This window comes from Oncorhynchus kisutch, unplaced genomic scaffold (assembly GCF_002021735.2).
Source record: "Oncorhynchus kisutch isolate 150728-3 unplaced genomic scaffold, Okis_V2 Okis04b-Okis11a_hom, whole genome shotgun sequence".
NCBI lineage: Eukaryota > Metazoa > Chordata > Actinopteri > Salmoniformes > Salmonidae > Oncorhynchus > Oncorhynchus kisutch.
In genome coordinates this window covers 6,171,960-6,195,293 of record NW_022261981.1, presented here as the reverse complement: position 1 = coordinate 6,195,293, position 23,334 = coordinate 6,171,960, and the positions used below count along the sequence as shown (strand labels likewise).

Below are 23,334 nucleotides of genomic sequence, written 5' to 3'. Positions count from 1 at the left end.
CTGTAAACCTGACAGGAATGTAGAAGATACTAACACCAGGTCAACATTGTACTATAAACCTGACAGGAATGAAGAAGATACTAACACCAGGTCAACATTGTACTGTAAACCTGACAGGAATGTAGAAGATACTAACACCAGGACAACATTGTACTGTAAACCTGACAGGAATGAAGAAGATACTAACACCAGGACAACATTGTACTGTAAACCTGACAGGAATGTAGAAGATACTAACATCAGGTCAACATTGTACTGTATACCTGACAGGAATGTAGAAGATACTAACACCAGGTCAACATTGTACTGTAAACCTGACAGGAATGTAGAAGATACTAACACCAGGTCAACATTGTACTGTAAACCTGACAGGAATGTAGAAGATACTAACACCAGGTCAACATTGTACTGTAAACCTGACAGGAATGTAGAAGATACTAACACCAGGACAACATTGTACTGTAAACCTGACAGGAATGTAGAAGATACTAACATCAGGTCAACATTGTACTGTATACCTGACAGGAATGTAGAAGATACTAACATCAGGTCAACATTGTACTGTAAACCTGACAGGAATGTAGAAGATACTAACACCAGGTCAACATTGTACTGTAAACCTGACAGGAATGTAGAAGATACTAACACCAGGTCAACATTGTACTGTAAACCTGACAGGAATGTAGAAGATACTAACACCAGGACAACATTGTACTGTAAACCTGACAGGAATGTAGAAGATACTAACATCAGGTCAACATTGTACTGTATACCTGACAGGAATGTAGAAGATACTAACATCAGGTCAACATTGTACTGTAAACCTGACAGGAATGTAGAAGATACTAACACCAGGACAACATTGTACTGTAAACCTGACAGGAATGTAGAAGATACTAACACCAGGTCAACATTGTACTGTAAACCTGACAGGAATGTAGAAGATACTAACACCAGGTCAACATTGTACTGTAAACCTGACAGGAATGTAGAAGATACTAACACCAGGTCAACATTGTACTGTATACCTGACAGGAATGTAGAAGATACTAACACCAGGTCAACATTGTACTGTATACCTGACAGGAATGTAGAAGATACTAACATCAGGTCAACATTGTACTGTAAACCTGACAGGAATGTAGAAGATACTAACACCAGGTCAACATTGTACTGTAAACCTGACAGGAATGTAGAAGATACTAACACCAGGTCAACATTGTACTGTAAACCTGACAGGAATGTAGAAGATACTAACACCAGGTCAACATTGTACTGTAAACCTGACAGGAATGTAGAAGATACTAACACCAGGACAACATTGTACTGTAAACCTGACAGGAATGTAGAAGATACTAACATCAGGTCAACATTGTACTGTATACCTGACAGGAATGTAGAAGATACTAACATCAGGTCAACATTGTACTGTAAACCTGACAGGAATGTAGAAGATACTAACACCAGGTCAACATTGTACTGTAAACCTGACAGGAATGTAGAAGATACTAACACCAGGTCAACATTGTACTGTAAACCTGACAGGAATGTAGAAGATACTAACACCAGGACAACATTGTACTGTAAACCTGACAGGAATGTAGAAGATACTAACATCAGGTCAACATTGTACTGTATACCTGACAGGAATGTAGAAGATACTAACATCAGGTCAACATTGTACTGTAAACCTGACAGGAATGTAGAAGATACTAACACCAGGACAACATTGTACTGTAAACCTGACAGGAATGTAGAAGATACTAACACCAGGTCAACATTGTACTGTAAACCTGACAGGAATGTAGAAGATACTAACACCAGGTCAACATTGTACTGTAAACCTGACAGGAATGTAGAAGATACTAACACCAGGTCAACATTGTACTGTATACCTGACAGGAATGTAGAAGATACTAACACCAGGTCAACATTGTACTGTATACCTGACAGGAATGTAGAAGATACTAACATCAGGTCAACATTGTACTGTAAACCTGACAGGAATGTAGAAGATACTAACATCAGGTCAACATTGTACTGTAAACCTGACAGGAATGTAGAAGATACTAACATCAGGTCAACATTGTACTGTAAACCTGACAGGAATGTAGAAGATACTAACATCAGGTCAACATTGTACTGTAAACCTGACAGGAATGTAGAAGATACTAATATCAGGTCAACATTGTACTGTAAACCTGACAGGAATGTAGAAGATACTAACATCAGGTCAACATTGTACTGTAAACCTGACAGGAATGTAGAAGATACTAACATCAGGTCAACATTGTACTGTAAACCTGACAGGAATGTAGAAGATACTAACATCAGGTCAACATTGTACTGTAAACCTGACAGGAATGTAGAAGATACTAATATCAGGTCAACATTGTACTGTAAACCTGACAGGAATGTAGAAGATACTAACACCAGGTCAACATTGTACTGTATACCTGACAGGAATGTAGAAGATACTAACATCAGGTCAACATTGTACTGTAAACCTGACAGGAATGTAGAAGATACTAACACCAGGTCAACATTGTACTGTAAACCTGACAGGAATGTAGAAGATACTAACACCAGGTCAACATTGTACTGTAAACCTGACAGGAATGTAGAAGATACTAACACCAGGACAACATTGTACTGTAAACCTGACAGGAATGTAGAAGATACTAACACCAGGTCAACATTGTACTGTAAACCTGACAGGAATGTAGAAGATACTAACACCAGGTCAACATTGTACTGTAAACCTGACAGGAATGTAGAAGATACTAACATCAGGTCAACATTGTACTGTATACCTGAAGAAGAGAGAAGAGCTTTACCTGAAAGGAATGTAGAAGATACTAACACCAGGTCAACATTGTACTGTATACCTGACAGGAATGTAGAAGATACTAACATCAGGTCAACATTGTACTGTAAACCTGACAGGAATGTAGAAGATACTAACACCAGGTCAACATTGTACTGTATACCTGACAGGAATGTAGAAGATACTAACACCAGGTCAACATTGTACTGTATACCTGACAGGAATGTAGAAGATACTAACATCAGGTCAACATTGTACTGTAAACCTGACAGGAATGTAGAAGATACTAACACCAGGTCAACATTGTACTGTAAACCTGACAGGAATGTAGAAGATACTAACATCAGGTCAACATTGTACTGTATACCTGAAGAAGAGAGAAGAGCTTTACCTGAAAGGAATGTAGAAGATACTAACACCAGGTCAACATTGTACTGTATACCTGACAGGAATGTAGAAGATACTAACATCAGGTCAACATTGTACTGTATACCTGACAGGAATGTAGAAGATACTAACATCAGGTCAACATTGTACTGTATACCTGAAAGGAATGTAGAAGATACTAACATCAGGTCAACATTGTACTGTATACCTGAAAGGAATGTAGAAGATACTAACATCAGGTCAACATTGTACTGTATACCTGACAGGAATGTAGAAGATGCTAACATCAGGTCAACATTGTACTGTATACCTGACAGGAATGTAGAAAATACTAACATCAGGTCAACATTGTACTGTATACCTGACAGGAATGTAGAAGATACTAACATCAGGTCAATATTGTACTGTATACCTGACAGGAATGTAGAAGATACTAACATCAGGTCAACATTGTACTGTATACCTGAAAGGAATGTAGAAGATACTAACATCAGGTCAACATTGTACTGTATACCTGAAAGGAATGTAGAAGATACTAACATCAGGTCAACATTGTACTGTATACCTGACAGGAATGTAGAAGATACTAACATCAGGTCAACATTGTACTGTATACCTGACAGGAATGTAGAAAATACTAACATCAGGTCAACATTGTACTGTATACCTGACAGGAATGTAGAAGATACTAACATCAGGTCAACATTGTACTGTAAACCTGACAGGAATGTAGAAGATACTAACACCAGGTCAACATTGTACTGTAAACCTGACAGGAATGTAGAAGATACTAACATCAGGTCAACATTGTACTGTATACCTTTTTTATTTATTTATTTATTTTTATTTTACCTTTATTTAACCAGGTAGGCAAGTTGAGAACAAGTTCTCATTTACAATTGCGACCTGGCCAAGATAAAGCAAAGCAGTTCGACAGATAAAACGACACAGAGTTACACATGGAGTAAAAACAAACATACAGTCAATAATGCAGTATAAACAAGTCTATATACAATGTGAGCAAATGAGGTGAGAAGGGAGGTAAAGGCAAAAAAAGGCCATGATGGCAAAGTAAATACAATATAGCAAGTAAAATACTGGAATGGTAGTTTTGCAATGGAAGAATGTGCAAAGTAGAAATAAAAAAATAATGGGGTGCAAAGGAGCAAAATAAATAAATAAATAAAAATTAAATACAGTTGGGAAAGAGGTAGTTGTTTGGGCTAAATTTTAGGTGGGCTATGTACAGGTGCAGTAATCTGTGAGCTGCTCTGACAGTTGGTGCTTAAAGCTAGTGAGGGAGATAAGTGTTTCCAGTTTCAGAGATTTTTGTAGTTCGTTCCAGTCATTGGCAGCAGAGAACTGGAAGGAGAGGCGGCCAAAGAAAGAATTGGTCTTGGGGGTGACTAGAGAGATATACCTGCTGGAGCGTGTGCTACAGGTGGGAGATGCTATGGTGACCAGCGAGCTGAGATAAGGGGGGACTTTACCTAGCAGGGTCTTGTAGATGACATGGAGCCAGTGGGTTTGGCGACGAGTATGAAGCGAGGGCCAGCCAACGAGAGCGTACAGGTCGCAATGGTGGGTAGTATATGGGGCTTTGGTGATAAAACGGATTGCACTGTGATAGACTGCATCCAATTTGTTGAGTAGGGTATTTGAGGCTATTTTGTAAATGACATCGCCAAAGTCGAGGATTGGTAGGATGGTCAGTTTTACAAGGGTATGTTTGGCAGCATGAGTGAAGGATGCTTTGTTGCGAAATAGGAAGCCAATTCTAGATTTAACTTTGGATTGGAGATGTTTGATATGGGTCTGGAAGGAGAGTTTACAGTCTAACCAGACACCTAAGTATTTGTAGTTGTCCACGTATTCTAAGTCAGAGCCGTCCAGAGTAGTGATGTTGGACAGGCGGGTAGGTGCAGGTAGCGATCGGTTGAAGAGCATGCATTTAGTTTTACTTGTATTTAAGAGCAATTGGAGGCCACGGAAGGAGAGTTGTATGGCATTGAAGCTTGCCTGGAGGGTTGTTAACACAGTGTCCAAAGAAGGGCCGGAAGTATACAGAATGGTGTCGTCTGCGTAGAGGTGGATCAGGGACTCACCAGCAGCAAGAGCGACCTCATTGATGTATACAGAGAAGAGAGTCGGTCCAAGAATTGAACCCTGTGGCACCCCCATAGAGACTGCCAGAGGTCCGGACAGCAGACCCTCCGACTTGACACACTGAACTCTATCAGAGAAGTAGTTGGTGAACCAGGCGAGGCAATCATTTGAGAAACCAAGGCTGTCGAGTCTGCCGATGAGGATATGGTGATTGACAGAGTCGAAAGCCTTGGCCAGATCAATGAATACGGCTGCACAGTAATGTTTCTTATCGATGGCGGTTAAGATATCGTTTAGGACCTTGAGCGTGGCTGAGGTGCACCCATGACCAGCTCTGAAACCAGATTGCATAGCAGAGAAGGTATGGTGAGATTCGAAATGGTCGGTAATCTGTTTGTTGACTTGGCTTTCGAAGACCTTAGAAAGGCACGGTAGGATAGATATAGGTCTGTAGCAGTTTGGGTCAAGAGTGTCCCCCCCTTTGAAGAGGGGGATGACCGCAGCTGCTTTCCAATCTTTGGGAATCTCAGACGACACGAAAGAGAGGTTGAACAGGCTAGTAATAGGGGTGGCAACAATTTCGGCAGATAATTTTAGAAAGAAAGGGTCCAGATTGTCTAGCCCGGCTGATTTGTAGGGGTCCAGATTTTGCAGCTCTTTCAGAACATCAGCTGAATGGATTTGGGAGAAGGAGAAATGGGGAAGGCTTGGGCGAGTTGCTGTTGGGGGTGCAGTGCTGTTGTCCGGGGTAGGAGTAGCCAGGTGGAAAGCATGGCCAGCCGTAGAAAAATGCTTATTGAAATTCTCAATTATGGTGGATTTATCAGTGGTGACAGTGTTTCCTATCTTCAGTGCAGTGGGCAGCTGGGAGGAGGTGTTCTTATTCTCCATGGACTTTACAGTGTCCCAGAACTTTTTTGAGTTAGTGTTGCAGGAAGCAAATTTCTGCTTGAAAAAGCTAGCCTTGGCTTTTCTAACTGCCTGTGTATAATGATTTCTAGCTTCCCTGAACAGCTGCATATCACGGGGGCTGTTCGATGCTAATGCAGAACGCCATAGGATGTTTTTGTGTTGGTTAAGGGCAGTCAGGTCTGGGGAGAACCAAGGGCTATATCTGTTCCTGGTTCTAAATTTCTTGAATGGGGCATGTTTATTTAAGATGGTTAGGAAGGCATTTTTAAAAAATATCCAGGCATCCTCTACTGACGGGATGAGATCAATATCCTTCCAGGATACCCCGGCCAGGTCGATTAGAAAGGCCTGCTCGCAGAAGTGTTTCAGGGAGCGTTTTACAGTGATGAGTGGAGGTCGTTTGACCGCTGACCCATTACGGATGCAGGCAATGAGGCAGTGATCGCTGAGATCTTGGTTGAAGACAGCAGAGGTGTATTTAGAGGGGAAGTTGGTTAGGATGATATCTATGAGGGTGCCCGTGTTTAAGGTTTTGGGGAGGTACCTGGTAGGTTCATTGATTATTTGTGTGAGACCTGAAGAAGAGAGAAGAGCTTTACCTGAAAGGAATGTAGAAGATACTAACACCAGGTCAACATTGTACTGTATACCTGACAGGAATGTAGAAGATACTAACACCAGGACAACATTGTACTGTAAACCTGACAGGAATGTAGAAGATACTAACACCAGGTCAACATTGTACTATAAACCTGACAGGAATGTAGAAGATACTAACACCAGGTCAACATTGTACTGTAAACCTGACAGGAATGTAGAAGATACTAACACCAGGACAACATTGTACTGTAAACCTGACAGGAATGAAGAAGATACTAACACCAGGACAACATTGTACTGTAAACCTGACAGGAATGTAGAAGATACTAACATCAGGTCAACATTGTACTGTATACCTGACAGGAATGTAGAAGATACTAACACCAGGTCAACATTGTACTGTAAACCTGACAGGAATGTAGAAGATACTAACACCAGGTCAACATTGTACTGTAAACCTGACAGGAATGTAGAAGATACTAACACCAGGTCAACATTGTACTGTAAACCTGACAGGAATGTAGAAGATACTAACACCAGGACAACATTGTACTGTAAACCTGACAGGAATGTAGAAGATACTAACATCAGGTCAACATTGTACTGTATACCTGACAGGAATGTAGAAGATACTAACATCAGGTCAACATTGTACTGTAAACCTGACAGGAATGTAGAAGATACTAACACCAGGTCAACATTGTACTGTAAACCTGACAGGAATGTAGAAGATACTAACACCAGGTCAACATTGTACTGTAAACCTGACAGGAATGTAGAAGATACTAACACCAGGACAACATTGTACTGTAAACCTGACAGGAATGTAGAAGATACTAACATCAGGTCAACATTGTACTGTATACCTGACAGGAATGTAGAAGATACTAACATCAGGTCAACATTGTACTGTAAACCTGACAGGAATGTAGAAGATACTAACACCAGGACAACATTGTACTGTAAACCTGACAGGAATGTAGAAGATACTAACACCAGGTCAACATTGTACTGTAAACCTGACAGGAATGTAGAAGATACTAACACCAGGTCAACATTGTACTGTAAACCTGACAGGAATGTAGAAGATACTAACACCAGGTCAACATTGTACTGTATACCTGACAGGAATGTAGAAGATACTAACACCAGGTCAACATTGCACTGTATACCTGACAGGAATGTAGAAGATACTAACATCAGGTCAACATTGTACTGTAAACCTGACAGGAATGTAGAAGATACTAACACCAGGTCAACATTGTACTGTAAACCTGACAGGAATGTAGAAGATACTAACACCAGGTCAACATTGTACTGTAAACCTGACAGGAATGTAGAAGATACTAACACCAGGTCAACATTGTACTGTAAACCTGACAGGAATGTAGAAGATACTAACACCAGGACAACATTGTACTGTAAACCTGACAGGAATGTAGAAGATACTAACATCAGGTCAACATTGTACTGTATACCTGACAGGAATGTAGAAGATACTAACATCAGGTCAACATTGTACTGTAAACCTGACAGGAATGTAGAAGATACTAACACCAGGTCAACATTGTACTGTAAACCTGACAGGAATGTAGAAGATACTAACACCAGGTCAACATTGTACTGTAAACCTGACAGGAATGTAGAAGATACTAACACCAGGACAACATTGTACTGTAAACCTGACAGGAATGTAGAAGATACTAACATCAGGTCAACATTGTACTGTATACCTGACAGGAATGTAGAAGATACTAACATCAGGTCAACATTGTACTGTAAACCCGACAGGAATGTAGAAGATACTAACACCAGGACAACATTGTACTGTAAACCTGACAGGAATGTAGAAGATACTAACACCAGGTCAACATTGTACTGTAAACCTGACAGGAATGTAGAAGATACTAACACCAGGTCAACATTGTACTGTAAACCTGACAGGAATGTAGAAGATACTAACACCAGGTCAACATTGTACTGTATACCTGACAGGAATGTAGAAGATACTAACACCAGGTCAACATTGTACTGTATACCTGACAGGAATGTAGAAGATACTAACATCAGGTCAACATTGTACTGTAAACCTGACAGGAATGTAGAAGATACTAACATCAGGTCAACATTGTACTGTAAACCTGACAGGAATGTAGAAGATACTAACATCAGGTCAACATTGTACTGTAAACCTGACAGGAATGTAGAAGATACTAACATCAGGTCAACATTGTACTGTAAACCTGACAGGAATGTAGAAGATACTAACACCAGGTCAACATTGTACTGTAAACCTGACAGGAATGTAGAAGATACTAACATCAGGTCAACATTGTACTGTATACCTGAAGAAGAGAGAAGAGCTTTACCTGAAAGGAATGTAGAAGATACTAACACCAGGTCAACATTGTACTGTATACCTGACAGGAATGTAGAAGATACTAACACCAGGACAACATTGTACTGTAAACCTGACAGGAATGTAGAAGATACTAACACCAGGTCAACATTGTACTATAAACCTGACAGGAATGAAGAAGATACTAACACCAGGTCAACATTGTACTGTAAACCTGACAGGAATGTAGAAGATACTAACACCAGGACAACATTGTACTGTAAACCTGACAGGAATGAAGAAGATACTAACACCAGGACAACATTGTACTGTAAACCTGACAGGAATGTAGAAGATACTAACATCAGGTCAACATTGTACTGTATACCTGACAGGAATGTAGAAGATACTAACACCAGGTCAACATTGTACTGTAAACCTGACAGGAATGTAGAAGATACTAACACCAGGTCAACATTGTACTGTAAACCTGACAGGAATGTAGAAGATACTAACACCAGGTCAACATTGTACTGTAAACCTGACAGGAATGTAGAAGATACTAACACCAGGACAACATTGTACTGTAAACCTGACAGGAATGTAGAAGATACTAACATCAGGTCAACATTGTACTGTATACCTGACAGGAATGTAGAAGATACTAACATCAGGTCAACATTGTACTGTAAACCTGACAGGAATGTAGAAGATACTAACACCAGGTCAACATTGTACTGTAAACCTGACAGGAATGTAGAAGATACTAACACCAGGTCAACATTGTACTGTAAACCTGACAGGAATGTAGAAGATACTAACACCAGGACAACATTGTACTGTAAACCTGACAGGAATGTAGAAGATACTAACATCAGGTCAACATTGTACTGTATACCTGACAGGAATGTAGAAGATACTAACATCAGGTCAACATTGTACTGTAAACCTGACAGGAATGTAGAAGATACTAACACCAGGACAACATTGTACTGTAAACCTGACAGGAATGTAGAAGATACTAACACCAGGTCAACATTGTACTGTAAACCTGACAGGAATGTAGAAGATACTAACACCAGGTCAACATTGTACTGTAAACCTGACAGGAATGTAGAAGATACTAACACCAGGTCAACATTGTACTGTATACCTGACAGGAATGTAGAAGATACTAACACCAGGTCAACATTGTACTGTATACCTGACAGGAATGTAGAAGATACTAACATCAGGTCAACATTGTACTGTAAACCTGACAGGAATGTAGAAGATACTAACACCAGGTCAACATTGTACTGTAAACCTGACAGGAATGTAGAAGATACTAACACCAGGTCAACATTGTACTGTAAACCTGACAGGAATGTAGAAGATACTAACACCAGGTCAACATTGTACTGTAAACCTGACAGGAATGTAGAAGATACTAACACCAGGACAACATTGTACTGTAAACCTGACAGGGATGTAGAAGATACTAACATCAGGTCAACATTGTACTGTATACCTGACAGGAATGTAGAAGATACTAACATCAGGTCAACATTGTACTGTAAACCTGACAGGAATGTAGAAGATACTAACACCAGGTCAACATTGTACTGTAAACCTGACAGGAATGTAGAAGATACTAACACCAGGTCAACATTGTACTGTAAACCTGACAGGAATGTAGAAGATACTAACACCAGGACAACATTGTACTGTAAACCTGACAGGAATGTAGAAGATACTAACATCAGGTCAACATTGTACTGTATACCTGACAGGAATGTAGAAGATACTAACATCAGGTCAACATTGTACTGTAAACCTGACAGGAATGTAGAAGATACTAACACCAGGACAACATTGTACTGTAAACCTGACAGGAATGTAGAAGATACTAACACCAGGTCAACATTGTACTGTAAACCTGACAGGAATGTAGAAGATACTAACACCAGGTCAACATTGTACTGTAAACCTGACAGGAATGTAGAAGATACTAACACCAGGTCAACATTGTACTGTATACCTGACAGGAATGTAGAAGATACTAACACCAGGTCAACATTGTACTGTATACCTGACAGGAATGTAGAAGATACTAACATCAGGTCAACATTGTACTGTAAACCTGACAGGAATGTAGAAGATACTAACATCAGGTCAACATTGTACTGTAAACCTGACAGGAATGTAGAAGATACTAACATCAGGTCAACATTGTACTGTAAACCTGACAGGAATGTAGAAGATACTAACATCAGGTCAACATTGTACTGTAAACCTGACAGGAATGTAGAAGATACTAATATCAGGTCAACATTGTACTGTAAACCTGACAGGAATGTAGAAGATACTAACACCAGGTCAACATTGTACTGTATACCTGACAGGAATGTAGAAGATACTAACATCAGGTCAACATTGTACTGTAAACCTGACAGGAATGTAGAAGATACTAACACCAGGTCAACATTGTACTGTAAACCTGACAGGAATGTAGAAGATACTAACACCAGGTCAACATTGTACTGTAAACCTGACAGGAATGTAGAAGATACTAACACCAGGACAACATTGTACTGTAAACCTGACAGGAATGTAGAAGATACTAACACCAGGTCAACATTGTACTGAACCACAGAGGCAGTAAAGCTTTTGTTGGTATTAAAAAGTTACAGCTCCTGTTATTTCAGAGGCACTTGACTTGACCATTTTCACAGGTGATCTTCTGATATTTAATAGACATATACTCCTATGACACCCCTCCACCCTACCTGACACCCTAGACCCACTCCAATTTGCTTACCGCCCAAATAGGTCCACAGACGATGCAATCTCAACCACACTGCACACTGCCCTAACCCATCTGGACAAGAGGAATACCTATGTGAGAATGCTGTTCATCGACTACAGCTCGGCATTCAACACCATAGTACCCTCCAAGCTCGTCATCAAGCTCGAGACCCTGGGTCTCGACCCCGCCCTGTGCAACTGGGTACTGGACTTCCTGACGGGCCGCCCCCAGGTGGTGAGGGTAGGCAACAACATCTCCTCCCCGCTGATCCTCAACACTGGGGCCCCACAAGGGTGCGTTCTGAGCCCTCTCCTGTACTCCCTGTTTATACCCACGACTGCGTGGCCACGCACGCCTCCAACTCAATCATCAAGTTTGCGGACGACACAACAGTGGTAGGCTTGATTACCAACAACGACGAGACGGCCTACAGGGAGGAGGTGAGGGCCCTCGGAGTGTGGTGTCAGGAAAATAACCTCACACTCAACGTCAACAAAACTAAGGAGATGATTGTGGACTTCAGGAAACAGCAGAGGGAACACCCCCCTATCCACATCGATGGAACAGTAGTGGAGAGGGTAGCAAGTTTTAAGTTCCTTGGCATACACATCACAGACAAACTGAATTGGTCCACTCACACAGACAGCATCGTGAAGAAGGCGCAGCAGCGCCTCTTCAACCTCAGGAGGCTGAAGAAATTTGGCTTGTCACCAAAAGCACTCACAAACTTCTACAGATGCACAATCGAGAGCATCCTGGCGGGCTGTATCACCGCCTGGTATGGCAACTGCACCGCCCTCAACCGTAAGGCTCTCCAGAGGGTAGTGAGGTCTGCACAACGCATCACCGGGGGCAAACTACCTGCCCTCCAGGACACCTACACCACCCGATGCTACAGGAAGGCCATAAAGATCATCAAGGACATCAACCACCCGAGCCACTGCCTGTTCACCCCGCTGTCATCCAGAAGGCGAGGTCAGTACAGGTGCATCAAAGCTGGGACCGAGAGACTGAAAAACAGCTTCTATCTCAAGGCCATCAGACTGTTAAACAGCCACCACTAACATTGAGTGGCTGCTGCCAACACACTGTCAATGACACTGACTCAACTCCAGCCACTTTAATAATGGGAATTGATGGGAAATGATGTAAATATATCACTAGCCACTTTAAACAATGCTACCTTATATAATGTTACTTACCCTACATTATTCATCTCATATGCATACGTATATACTGTACTCTATATCATCGACTGCATCCTTATGTAATACATGTATCATTAGCCACTTTAACTATGCCACTTTGTTTACATACTCATCTCATATGTTATACTGTACTCGATATCATCTACTGTATCTTGCCTATGCTGCTCTGTACCATCACTCATTCATATATCCTTATGTACATATTCCTTATCCCCTTACACTGTGTATAAGACAGTAGTTTTTTTTGGAATTGTTAGTTAGATTACTTGTTCGTTATTACTGCATTGTCGGAACTAGAAGCACAAGCATTTCGCTACACTCGCATTAACATCTGCTAACCATGTGTATGTGACAAATAAAATTTGATTTGATTTGATAAATGGTTACTAACTTGGTACCGAACTCAGCCTGGTTGTGCATTTTGTAATGAATCCCCAAAAGATGAACAAGTCATTTTGTATAATTGCAACATTTTCCACCTGGTAAAAATTATACCATTATTCCAACAAAGAGAGAGAGAGAGAGAGACAGAGAGAGATAGTGTGTGTGTGTGTGTTTGTGTGTGTGTGTGTGTGTGTGTGTGTGTTAGCATGGAACCTGGAGGGTTTAAAATGAAAGCATTGACACAGACAGTAATGTAGAACATTTGACACAGACAGTAATGTAGAACATTTGACACAGACAGTAATGTAGAACATTTGAGGGTTCAATTGAATCTGAATAATCTTCGTCCGCTGCTCCACTAACTGTTGTCTCCTATCATCATCACCATCATCATCATCATCATCATCATCATCATCACCCAGTACGTGTGTCCGTCTGTCTGCTTGGTCTTCTTGTGTTCTGCACTCCTCCCAACCTCTAGCTGTAAAGACCTGCCTGGGAGGACAGGACAAGTCATCCACAGCTAGATTGATGTGATGTACCTCAGCTACCCGGTGCACCGAATCCCTCCTGTTTAAACCCGGTGCCTCAGCACATTGACTCTTTAATTGTTTGTTACTTTTATCTGTATTTGTTGTTGTTGTTTAAACTGTCGGTTCGTAAATCAGCATTTCACTGTAAGGTCTCCTCCACCTTGTTGTATTCGGCGCATGTGATCAATAACATTTGATTTGATGTGATGTGGCTCCTGAACATATACTTTGAGTTGATTACTCAGCTGCAAATTACATTGAGATAGATTTGGAATGTTATCATCATATTACACCAACAACAACAACAACAAAATCCAGTCCACAAGCTAATTTGCTGTCTCTCTCTCTTTACTCTTGCAGATAAGCGGTTGTCCAGGAGAAGAGCGTCATGCGCTGCGACGTTGGTGCTGCATACACTGCAGGAAACAACCCAGGAGAAACACACAGAGGTAGGTAGGTGGTCGTGTTATAGACCTCAAACAGCACCCTATTCCCTATGTAGTGCACTACTTTTAACCAGAGCACTATGGGCCCAGGTCAAACGTAGTGCACTAGGTATATAAGGAAAGAGGGGGTTTCATTTGGGACACACAATGTTCATTAACTTACACTGAAGCTGTGGCATAACTACATCTATCAGATCTAGGCCACATCCAACCACACAACAATGTTCATTAACTTACACTGAAGCTGTGGCATAACTACATCTATCAGATCTAGGCCACATCCAACCACACAACAATGTTCATTAACTTACACTGAAGCTGTGGCATAACTACATCTATCAGATCTAGGCCACATCCAACCACACAACAATGTTCATTAACTTACACTGAAGCTGTGGCATAACTACATCTACCAGATCTAGGCCACATCCAACCACACAACAATGTTCATTAACTTACACTGAAGCTGTGGCATAACTACATCTATCAGATCTAGGCCACATCCAACCACACAACAATGTTCATTAACTTACACTGAAGCTGTGGCATAACTACATCTACCAGATCTAGGCCACATCCAACCACACCAGCTGATATCAATGTTTTAGTCCTGTGTGCCGTAGTGAGACATGACAAATGGATCCAATGGAACAGAGGAAGAGTTCTACTTTGATAATCAATGTCAGATGATGAGCAGTGGTATAAAGTACTTCAGTAAAAAATACTTGAAAGTACTAATTAATTAGTTTTTGGGGGTATCTGTACTTTACGATTTTTTTTTTTTACATTTTTTTTTTTACCACACTATATTCCAAAAGAAAATCATGTTCTTTTTACTCCATACATTTCCCCTGACACCCAAAAGTACTCGTTACATTTTGAATCCTTAGCAGGACAAGAACAATTGAATAATTCACGCACTTATCAAGAAAACATCCCTGGTCATCCTTACTGCCTCTGATATGGAGGACTCACTAAACAGAGAACATCCCTGGTCATCCCTACTGCCTCTGATATGGAGGACTCACTAAACAGAGAACATCCCTGGTCATCCCTACAGCCTCTGATCTGGAGGACTCACTAAACAGAGAACATCCCTGGTCCTCCCTACAGCCTCTGATCTGGTGGACTCACTAAACAGAGAACATCCCTGGTCATCCCTACTGCCTCTGATATGGAGGACTCACTAAACAGAGAACATCCCTGGTCATCCCTACTGCCTCTGATCTGGAGGACTCACTAAACAGAGAACATCCCTGGTCATCCCTACTGCCTCTGATATGGAGGACTCACTAAACAGAGAACATCCCTGGTCATCCCTACAGCCTCTGATCCGGAGGACTCACTAAACAGAGAACATCCCTGGTCGTCCCTACTGCCTCTGATCTGGAGGACTCACTAAACAGAGAACATCCCTGGTCATCCCTACTGCCTCTGATCTGGAGGACTCACTAAACAGAGAACATCCCTGGTCGTCCCTACTGCCTCTGATCTGGAGGACTCACTAAACAGAGAACATCCCTGGTCATCCCTACTGCCTCTGATCTGGAGGACTCACTAAACAGACAACAACCCTGGTCATCCCTACTGCCTCTGATCTGGAGGACTCACTAAACAGAGAACATCCCTGGTCATCCCTACTGCCTCTGATCTGGAGGACTCACTAAACAGACAACAACCCTGGTCGTCCCTACTGCCTCTGATCTGGAGGACTCACTAAACAGAGAACATCCCTGGTCATCCCTACTGCCTCTGATCTGGAGGACTCACTAAACAGAGAACATCCCTGGTCATCCCTACTGCCTCTGATCTGGAGGACTCACTAAACAGAGAACATCCCTGGTCATCCCTGCTGCCTCTGATCTGGAGGACTCACTAAACAGAGAACATCCCTGGTCATCCCTACAGCCTCTAATCTGGTGGACTCACTAAACACAGCTTCGTTTGTAAATGATGTCTGAGTGTTGGAGCGTGCCCCTGGCTATCCGTAAATTTAACAAAACAAGAAAATGATGCTGTCTGGTTTTCATTAATATAAGGAATTTTAAATGATTTATACTTTTACCTTTTTTTTGTATATTTAGCAATCACATTTACTTTGAAGTATATTTAAAACCAAATACATTTAGACTTTTATTAAAGTCATATTTCACCGGGTGACTTTCACTTTTACTCCAGTCATTTTCTATTAAGGTGTCTATACTTTTACTCCAGTCATTTTCTATTAAGGTGTCTATACTTTTACTTCAGTCATTTCTATTAAGGTGTCTATACTTTTACTCCAGTCATTTTCTATTAAGGTGTCTATACTTTTACTTCAGTCATTTCTATTAAGGTGTCTATACTTTTACTCCAGTCATTTTCTATTAAGGTGTCTATACTTTTACTCCAGTCATTTTCTATTAAGGTGTCTATACTTTTACTCCAGTCATTTTCTATTAAGGTGTCTATACTTTTACTCCAGTCATTTTCTATAAGGTGTTACTCCAGTATGAGAATTGGGGTCCTTTTTTCCATCACTGATAATGAGAAGTCTCTCGTCACAGCTGAGTAGCTGATCTGCTCCTGGGTGCTGAGATAAGAGGTTGGTTCTTCCTGTTTGGAAGATTTTGGTTGATGCTGCTTTCTTCACTCTACCTACCAGCATAAAACTTCTTCCTGCTCGCCAAATTAGATGTTGGAAAGGGCACCAGGACAGAGTCGGTAAGATTTAGGGTCCAAATACCACGGCTTCATCTTGGCTCTGATAGGAAGAGAGGTCAATTTAAGTCCTCCGTCAGTAATTGTGTGCAAAATCCTCCCAGCTGTATTAATTAGTAAAACTCCCCCAGAAGGAAAGGATGTGTAAATCATTAAAGTCGAATGAATGCTGTGGGGGCGGTTCGTCTACAGTCTCGGCTGCTGCTGTCCTCTGCACACCAGCCTCTTTATTAGTCCCAAATGGCTCCCTGTTCCCTTTATAGTACACTACTTTTGACCTGGGCTTGGGTCAAAAGTAGTGCACTACATAGGGGGGATAGGGTGCCATTTGGGACCAATCGTCTCCCCCTCTGTGAAGGGTTCAGTAATCTAAGGGGTTGGTCATGCGTTTCCTTAGTAATTGAACGGCTCTGGCTGTATCTGGGACGGTGTTGTGGACATTACAAGGGTAAAGCATTTGTCACACTATAATCAACACTCCTTATTTCACTATTAACCCAGGATAAAAAATAAAAAAAACAATAGAAGTAAAATTAATTTAATGTTCATTTTCCTCCACTAGATCTCAGTATGAATAAACAAAACTGGATGTTTTTTTTACCTTTATTTAACAAGACTGTTGAGAAACAAATTCTTATTTTCAATGACAGCCTAGGAACGGTGGGTTAACTGCCTGTTCATGGGCAGAACGACAGATTTGTACCTTGTCAGCTCAGGGTTTGAACTTGCAACCTTCTGGTTACTAGTCCACCGCTCTAACCACTAGGCTACCTGCCGTCCCTACACTCTAACCACTAGGCTACCTGCCGTCCCTACACTCTAACCACTAGAATACTGCCGTCCCTACACTCTAACCACTAGGCTACCTGCCGTCCCTACACTCTAACCACTAGGCTACCTGCCGCCCCTACACTCTAACCACTAGGCTACCTGCCGTCCCTACACTCTAACCACTAGGCTACCTGCCGCCCCTACACTCTAACCACTAGGCTACCTGCCGTCCCTACACTCTAACCACTAGGCTACCTGCCGCCCCTACACTCTAACCACTAGGCTACCTGCCGTCCCTACACTCTAACCACTAGGCTACCTGCCGTCCCTACACTCTAACCACTAGGCTACCTGCCGCCCCTACACTCTAACCACTAGGCTACCTGCCGCTCCCTACCACTCTAACCCACTAGGCTACCTGCCGTCCCTACACTAACCACTAGGCTACCTGCCGTCCCCACACTCTAACCACTAGGCTACCTGCGTTCCTACCACTCTAACCACTAGGCTACCTGCCGTCCCTACACTCTAACCACTAGGCTACCTGCCGTCCCTACACTCTAACCACTAGGCTACCTGCCGTCCCTACACTCTAACCACTACCCTACCGTGTAAAGACACACTGGGTTATAATAGAAAGGAAAGCGTTTGGTGCTTTAAATCATCCAGAATCCTTCCCCGCTGCAGTTTTACTATCAGCTTGTGTTGATTTGTCCATTTGTGACATTGTGGTCATCATACTACAGTGTTGCAAACTATGCAATTCACTTTTTTAATGAGATTTTCGAAACACTTAATCTCCTCCAAAAAACCCCACCCCAGCTCAGGCAGACAGAGGTTTGAGACATGCAATCACACAGCACATTAATGTGATTCAATATCTATTACAACACAGACCGATCCTACCATGTGTTCAGTGGGCTCATTGTACCATTCACTATGAACACCTTCTCAATCAATTTGTTGTCCCGAATCCAGAATAGATACAGAGATATGCACCACCATTTCCACTGCAGCTCTGACTGGTTCCCGAAACACACCCTATTCCCTATCTGGTGCACTACTATTGTCCAAGGCCCATAGGGCTCTGGTCAAAGTAGTGCACTATTTAGGGAATATGGTGCCATTTGGGATACATCTATATCTACACGCTGAAGTCAGAACAATTTGATTTCAGGTTATCCTGTTTTGGATGCACAGATAGCAGACAGGTAGCAGACAGAGACAGATAGCAGACAGAGACAGGTAGCAGACAGAGACAGGTAGCAGACAGAGACAGGTAGCAGACAGAGAAGGTAGCAGACAGACAGAGACAGGTAGCAGACATAGACATGTAGCAGACAGAGACAGATAGCAGACAGAGACATATAGCAGACAGACGGAGACAGGTAGCAGACAGAGACAGATAGCAGACAGAGACAGGTAGCAGACAGAGACAGGTAGCGGACTGAGACAGATAGCAGACAGAGACAGATAGCAGACAGAGACAGATAGCAGACAGACAGAGACAGGTAGCAGACAGAAACAGATAGCAGATAGAGACAGGTAGCAGACAGAGACAGATACCAGACAGAGACAGGTAGCAGACAGAGACAGATACCAGACAGAGACAGGTAGCAGACAGAGACAGATACCAGACAGAGACAGGTAGCAGACAGAGACAGATAGCAGACAGAGACAGGTAGCAGACAGAGGCAGATAGCAGACAGAGACAGATAGCAGACAGACGGAAACAGGTAGCAGACAGAGACAGATACCAGACAGAGACAGATAGCAGACAGCGACAGATAGCAGACCTACGGAGACAGATAGCAGACAGAGACAGGTAGCAGACAGAGGTAGATAGCAGACAGAGTCAGATAGCAGACAGATACATATAGCAGACATAGACAGATACCAGACAGAGACAGGTAGCAGACAGATAGCAGACAGAGACAGATACCAGACAGAGACAGGTAGCAGACAGAGCCAGGTAGCAGACAGAGACAGGTATCAGACAGAGACATATAGCAGATAGAGACAGGTAGCAGACAGAGACAGATAGCAGATAGAGACAGGTAGCAGACAGAGACAGGTAGCAGACAGAGACAGATACAGGTAGCAGACAGAGACATATACCAGACAGAGGCAGGTAGCAGATAGCAGCAGATAGCAGACAGAGACAGATACCAGAGAGAGGCAGGTAGCAGACAGAGACAGGTAGCAGACAGAGACAGGTAGCAGATAGCGGCAGATAGCAGACAGAGAGGGATACCAGACAGAGACAGATACCAGACAGAGACAGGTAGCAGATAGCGGCAAATAGCAGACAGAGACAGGTAGCAGACAGATAGCAGACAGAGACAGATAGCAGACAGACACAGATAGCAGACGGAACAGATAGCAGAAGGAGACAGACAGAGACAGATAGCAGACAGACGCAGATAGCAGAGATAGGCAGGTAGCAGACAGAGACAGGTAACATACTGAGACAGAGGACAGGTAGCAGACAGAGACAGGTTAGCAGACAGAGAACAGATAGCAGACAGATGCATGTAGCAGACATACAGATAGCAGACATAGACATATAGCAGACAGACAGATAGCAGACCAGACAGATAGCAGACATAGACAGATAGCAGGCAGAGACAGACAGCAGACAGAGACAGGTAGCAGACAGAGATAGATAGCAGACCGAGTCAGATAGCAGACAGAGACATATAGCAGACATAGACAGATACCAGACAGAGACAGGTAGCAGACAGGTAGCAGACAGATAGCAGACAGAGACAGATACCAGACAGAGACAGGTAGCAGACAGAGAACAGGTAGCAGACAGAGACAGGTAGCAGACAGAGGACAGGTAGCAGACAGAGACAGATAGCAGATAGAGACAGGTAGCAGACAGAGACAGATAGCAGATAGAGACAGGTAGCAGACAGAGACAGATAGCAGACAGAGGCAGGTAGCAGACAGAGTAGGATAGCAGAGAGAGGCAGGTAGCAGACAGAGACAGATAGCAGACAGAGGCAGGTAGCAGACAGAGACAGATAGCGGCAGATAGCAGACAGAGACAGATACCAGACAGAGACAGGTAGCAGATAGCGGGCATGTAGCAGAAAGAGACAGACAGAGACAGGTAGCAGACAGACACAGATAGCAGAGAGAGGCAGGTAGCAGATAGAGACAGATAGCAGAGAGAGACAGGTAGCAGACATAGACAGATAGCAGAGAGAGGCAGGTAGCAGAAAGAGACAGACAGAGACAGGTAGCAGACAGACACAGATAGCAGAGAGAGACAGATACCAGACAGAGAGAGATAGCAGACAGAGGCAGGTAGCAGACAGAGACAGATAGCAGAGAGAGGCAGGTAGCAGACAGAGACAGATAGCAGACAGAGACAGGTAGCAGACAGAGACAGATACCAGACAGAGACAGGTAGCAGATAGCGGCAGATAGCAGACAGAGACAGATACCAGACAGACACCGATAGCAGACGGAGACAGATAGCAGAGAGAGGCAGGTAGCAGACAGAGACAGGTAGCAGACAGAGACAGGTAGCAGATAGCGGCAGATAGCAGACAGAGAGGGATACCAGACAGAGACAGGTAGCAGATAGCGGCAGATAGCAGACTGAGACAGATACCAGACAGAGACAGCGGTAGCAGATAGCGGCAAATAGCAGACAGAGACAGGTAGCAGACAGATAGCAGACAGAGACAGATAGCAGACAGACACAGATAGCAGACGGAGTCAGATAGCAGAAAGAGACAGACAGAGACAGATAGCAGACAGACACAGATAGCAGAGATAGGCAGGTAGCAGACAGAGACAGGTAGCAGACAGAGACAGGTAGCAGACTGAGACAGAGACAGGTAGCAGACAGAGACAGGTAGCAGACAGAGACAGATAGCTGACAGAGACATGTAGCAGACATGCGGTTAGCAGACATAGACAGATAGCAGACAGACAGTTATCAGACAGACAGATAGCAGACATAGACAGATAGCAGACAGACAGATAGCAGACAGAGACAGATAGCAGACAGAGACAGGTAGCAGACAGACAGAGACAGGTAGCAGACAGAGACAGATAGCAGACAGAGACAGGTAGCAGACAGAACAGGCAGAAGACAGATACAGGTAGCAGACAGAGACAGGTAGCAGACAGAAACAGATAGCAGACGGAAACAGGTAGCAGACAGAGACAGGTAGCAGACAGAGACAGGTAGCAGACAGAGACAGATAGCAGACAGAGACAGGTAGCGGACAGAGACAGGTAGCAGACAGAGACAGGTAGCAGACAGATAGCAGACAGAGACAGATACCAGACAGAGTAGGGGCACATCAAGCCACACCTCTCTGTACTGAGCTGACCTGGGAACACGATAAGCCACACCTCTCTGTACTGAGCTGACTCGGTAACACATTAAGCCACACCTCTCTGTACTGAGCTGACCTGGTAACACATTAAACCACACCTCTCTGTACTACGCTGACCTGGTAACACATTAAGCCACACCTCTCTGTACTGAGCTGACCTGGTAACACATCAAGCCACACCTCTCTGACCAAGCACAGAACGTTTTATGATCCACAGTGTGAAAATGGTATCTGCATGGTGGGTTGTGTTAATTCTGCCCTCTGACCTGTGTTTGTGTGCGTGTGTGTTCTCTCTCTCTCTCTCTCTCTCTCTCTCGCTCTCTCTCTCTGTGTGTGTGTATGTGTGTGTGTGTGCGTGTGTGTTTCTCTCTCTCTCTCTCTCTCTCCTCTCTCTCTCTCTCTCTGTCTCTCTCTCTCTCTCTCTCTCTCTCTTCTCTCTGTGTGTGTGCGTGTGTGTTTCTCTCTCTCTCTCTCTCTGTGTGTGTGTGTGTGTGTGTTGTAGCAGGAGATGGTAGAGGTCCCCATGGAGGAAGAGGACGTTGCCCTAAAGACAAGCGTCCTGTAGCTTCCACCCCTGTTCCCGGATCCTCATGGTAACGTTCTCTTGCCAGGATTGGTCAATGTTTGAATAAACATGTCAGAACATTTCAGCTCTTTAGGAATCTGTCCCATTCCAGTCATCACTGAACACCAAACATGAAAAAGACGTTTGGCTAAAGTTCAGAAAACATTACCTGCTATAATGTTTAAGTGGAATCATGCCTCTACTTTCTTCACTTTTTCATGAAAAACTTATTTTATATCTGGTTATTATTTCTGATGTCATAATTCTTGAAAGTCTCAGGAAAGCAGTGTAATCATGGTCTTCATAACGTGAGTAATAATAATCACTCGCAGTATGTAAAAACCCTTTTCAAAAACAACAGAGAAAAACAACACCTTTGATAGAAAAGTAATTTCCATCCGACAATGA

At 42.9% G+C, this 23,334-nt stretch overlaps 1 protein-coding gene across 1 annotated transcript in view; it reads left to right on the top strand.

The window, feature by feature from the left end:
- The window catches only part of LOC116359713 (transcription elongation regulator 1-like protein), a 239,693-nt gene extending 216,767 nt beyond the window's left edge, over positions 1-22,926 (top strand). The window contains exons 7-8 of the mRNA XM_031813055.1: positions 14,444-14,532; positions 22,864-22,926. Of these exons, the coding sequence (XP_031668915.1) occupies positions 14,444-14,532; positions 22,864-22,926 (152 nt within the window). The remainder of the gene's footprint in view (positions 1-14,443; positions 14,533-22,863) is intronic.
- The last annotated feature ends 408 nt before the right edge of the window (positions 22,927-23,334 follow it).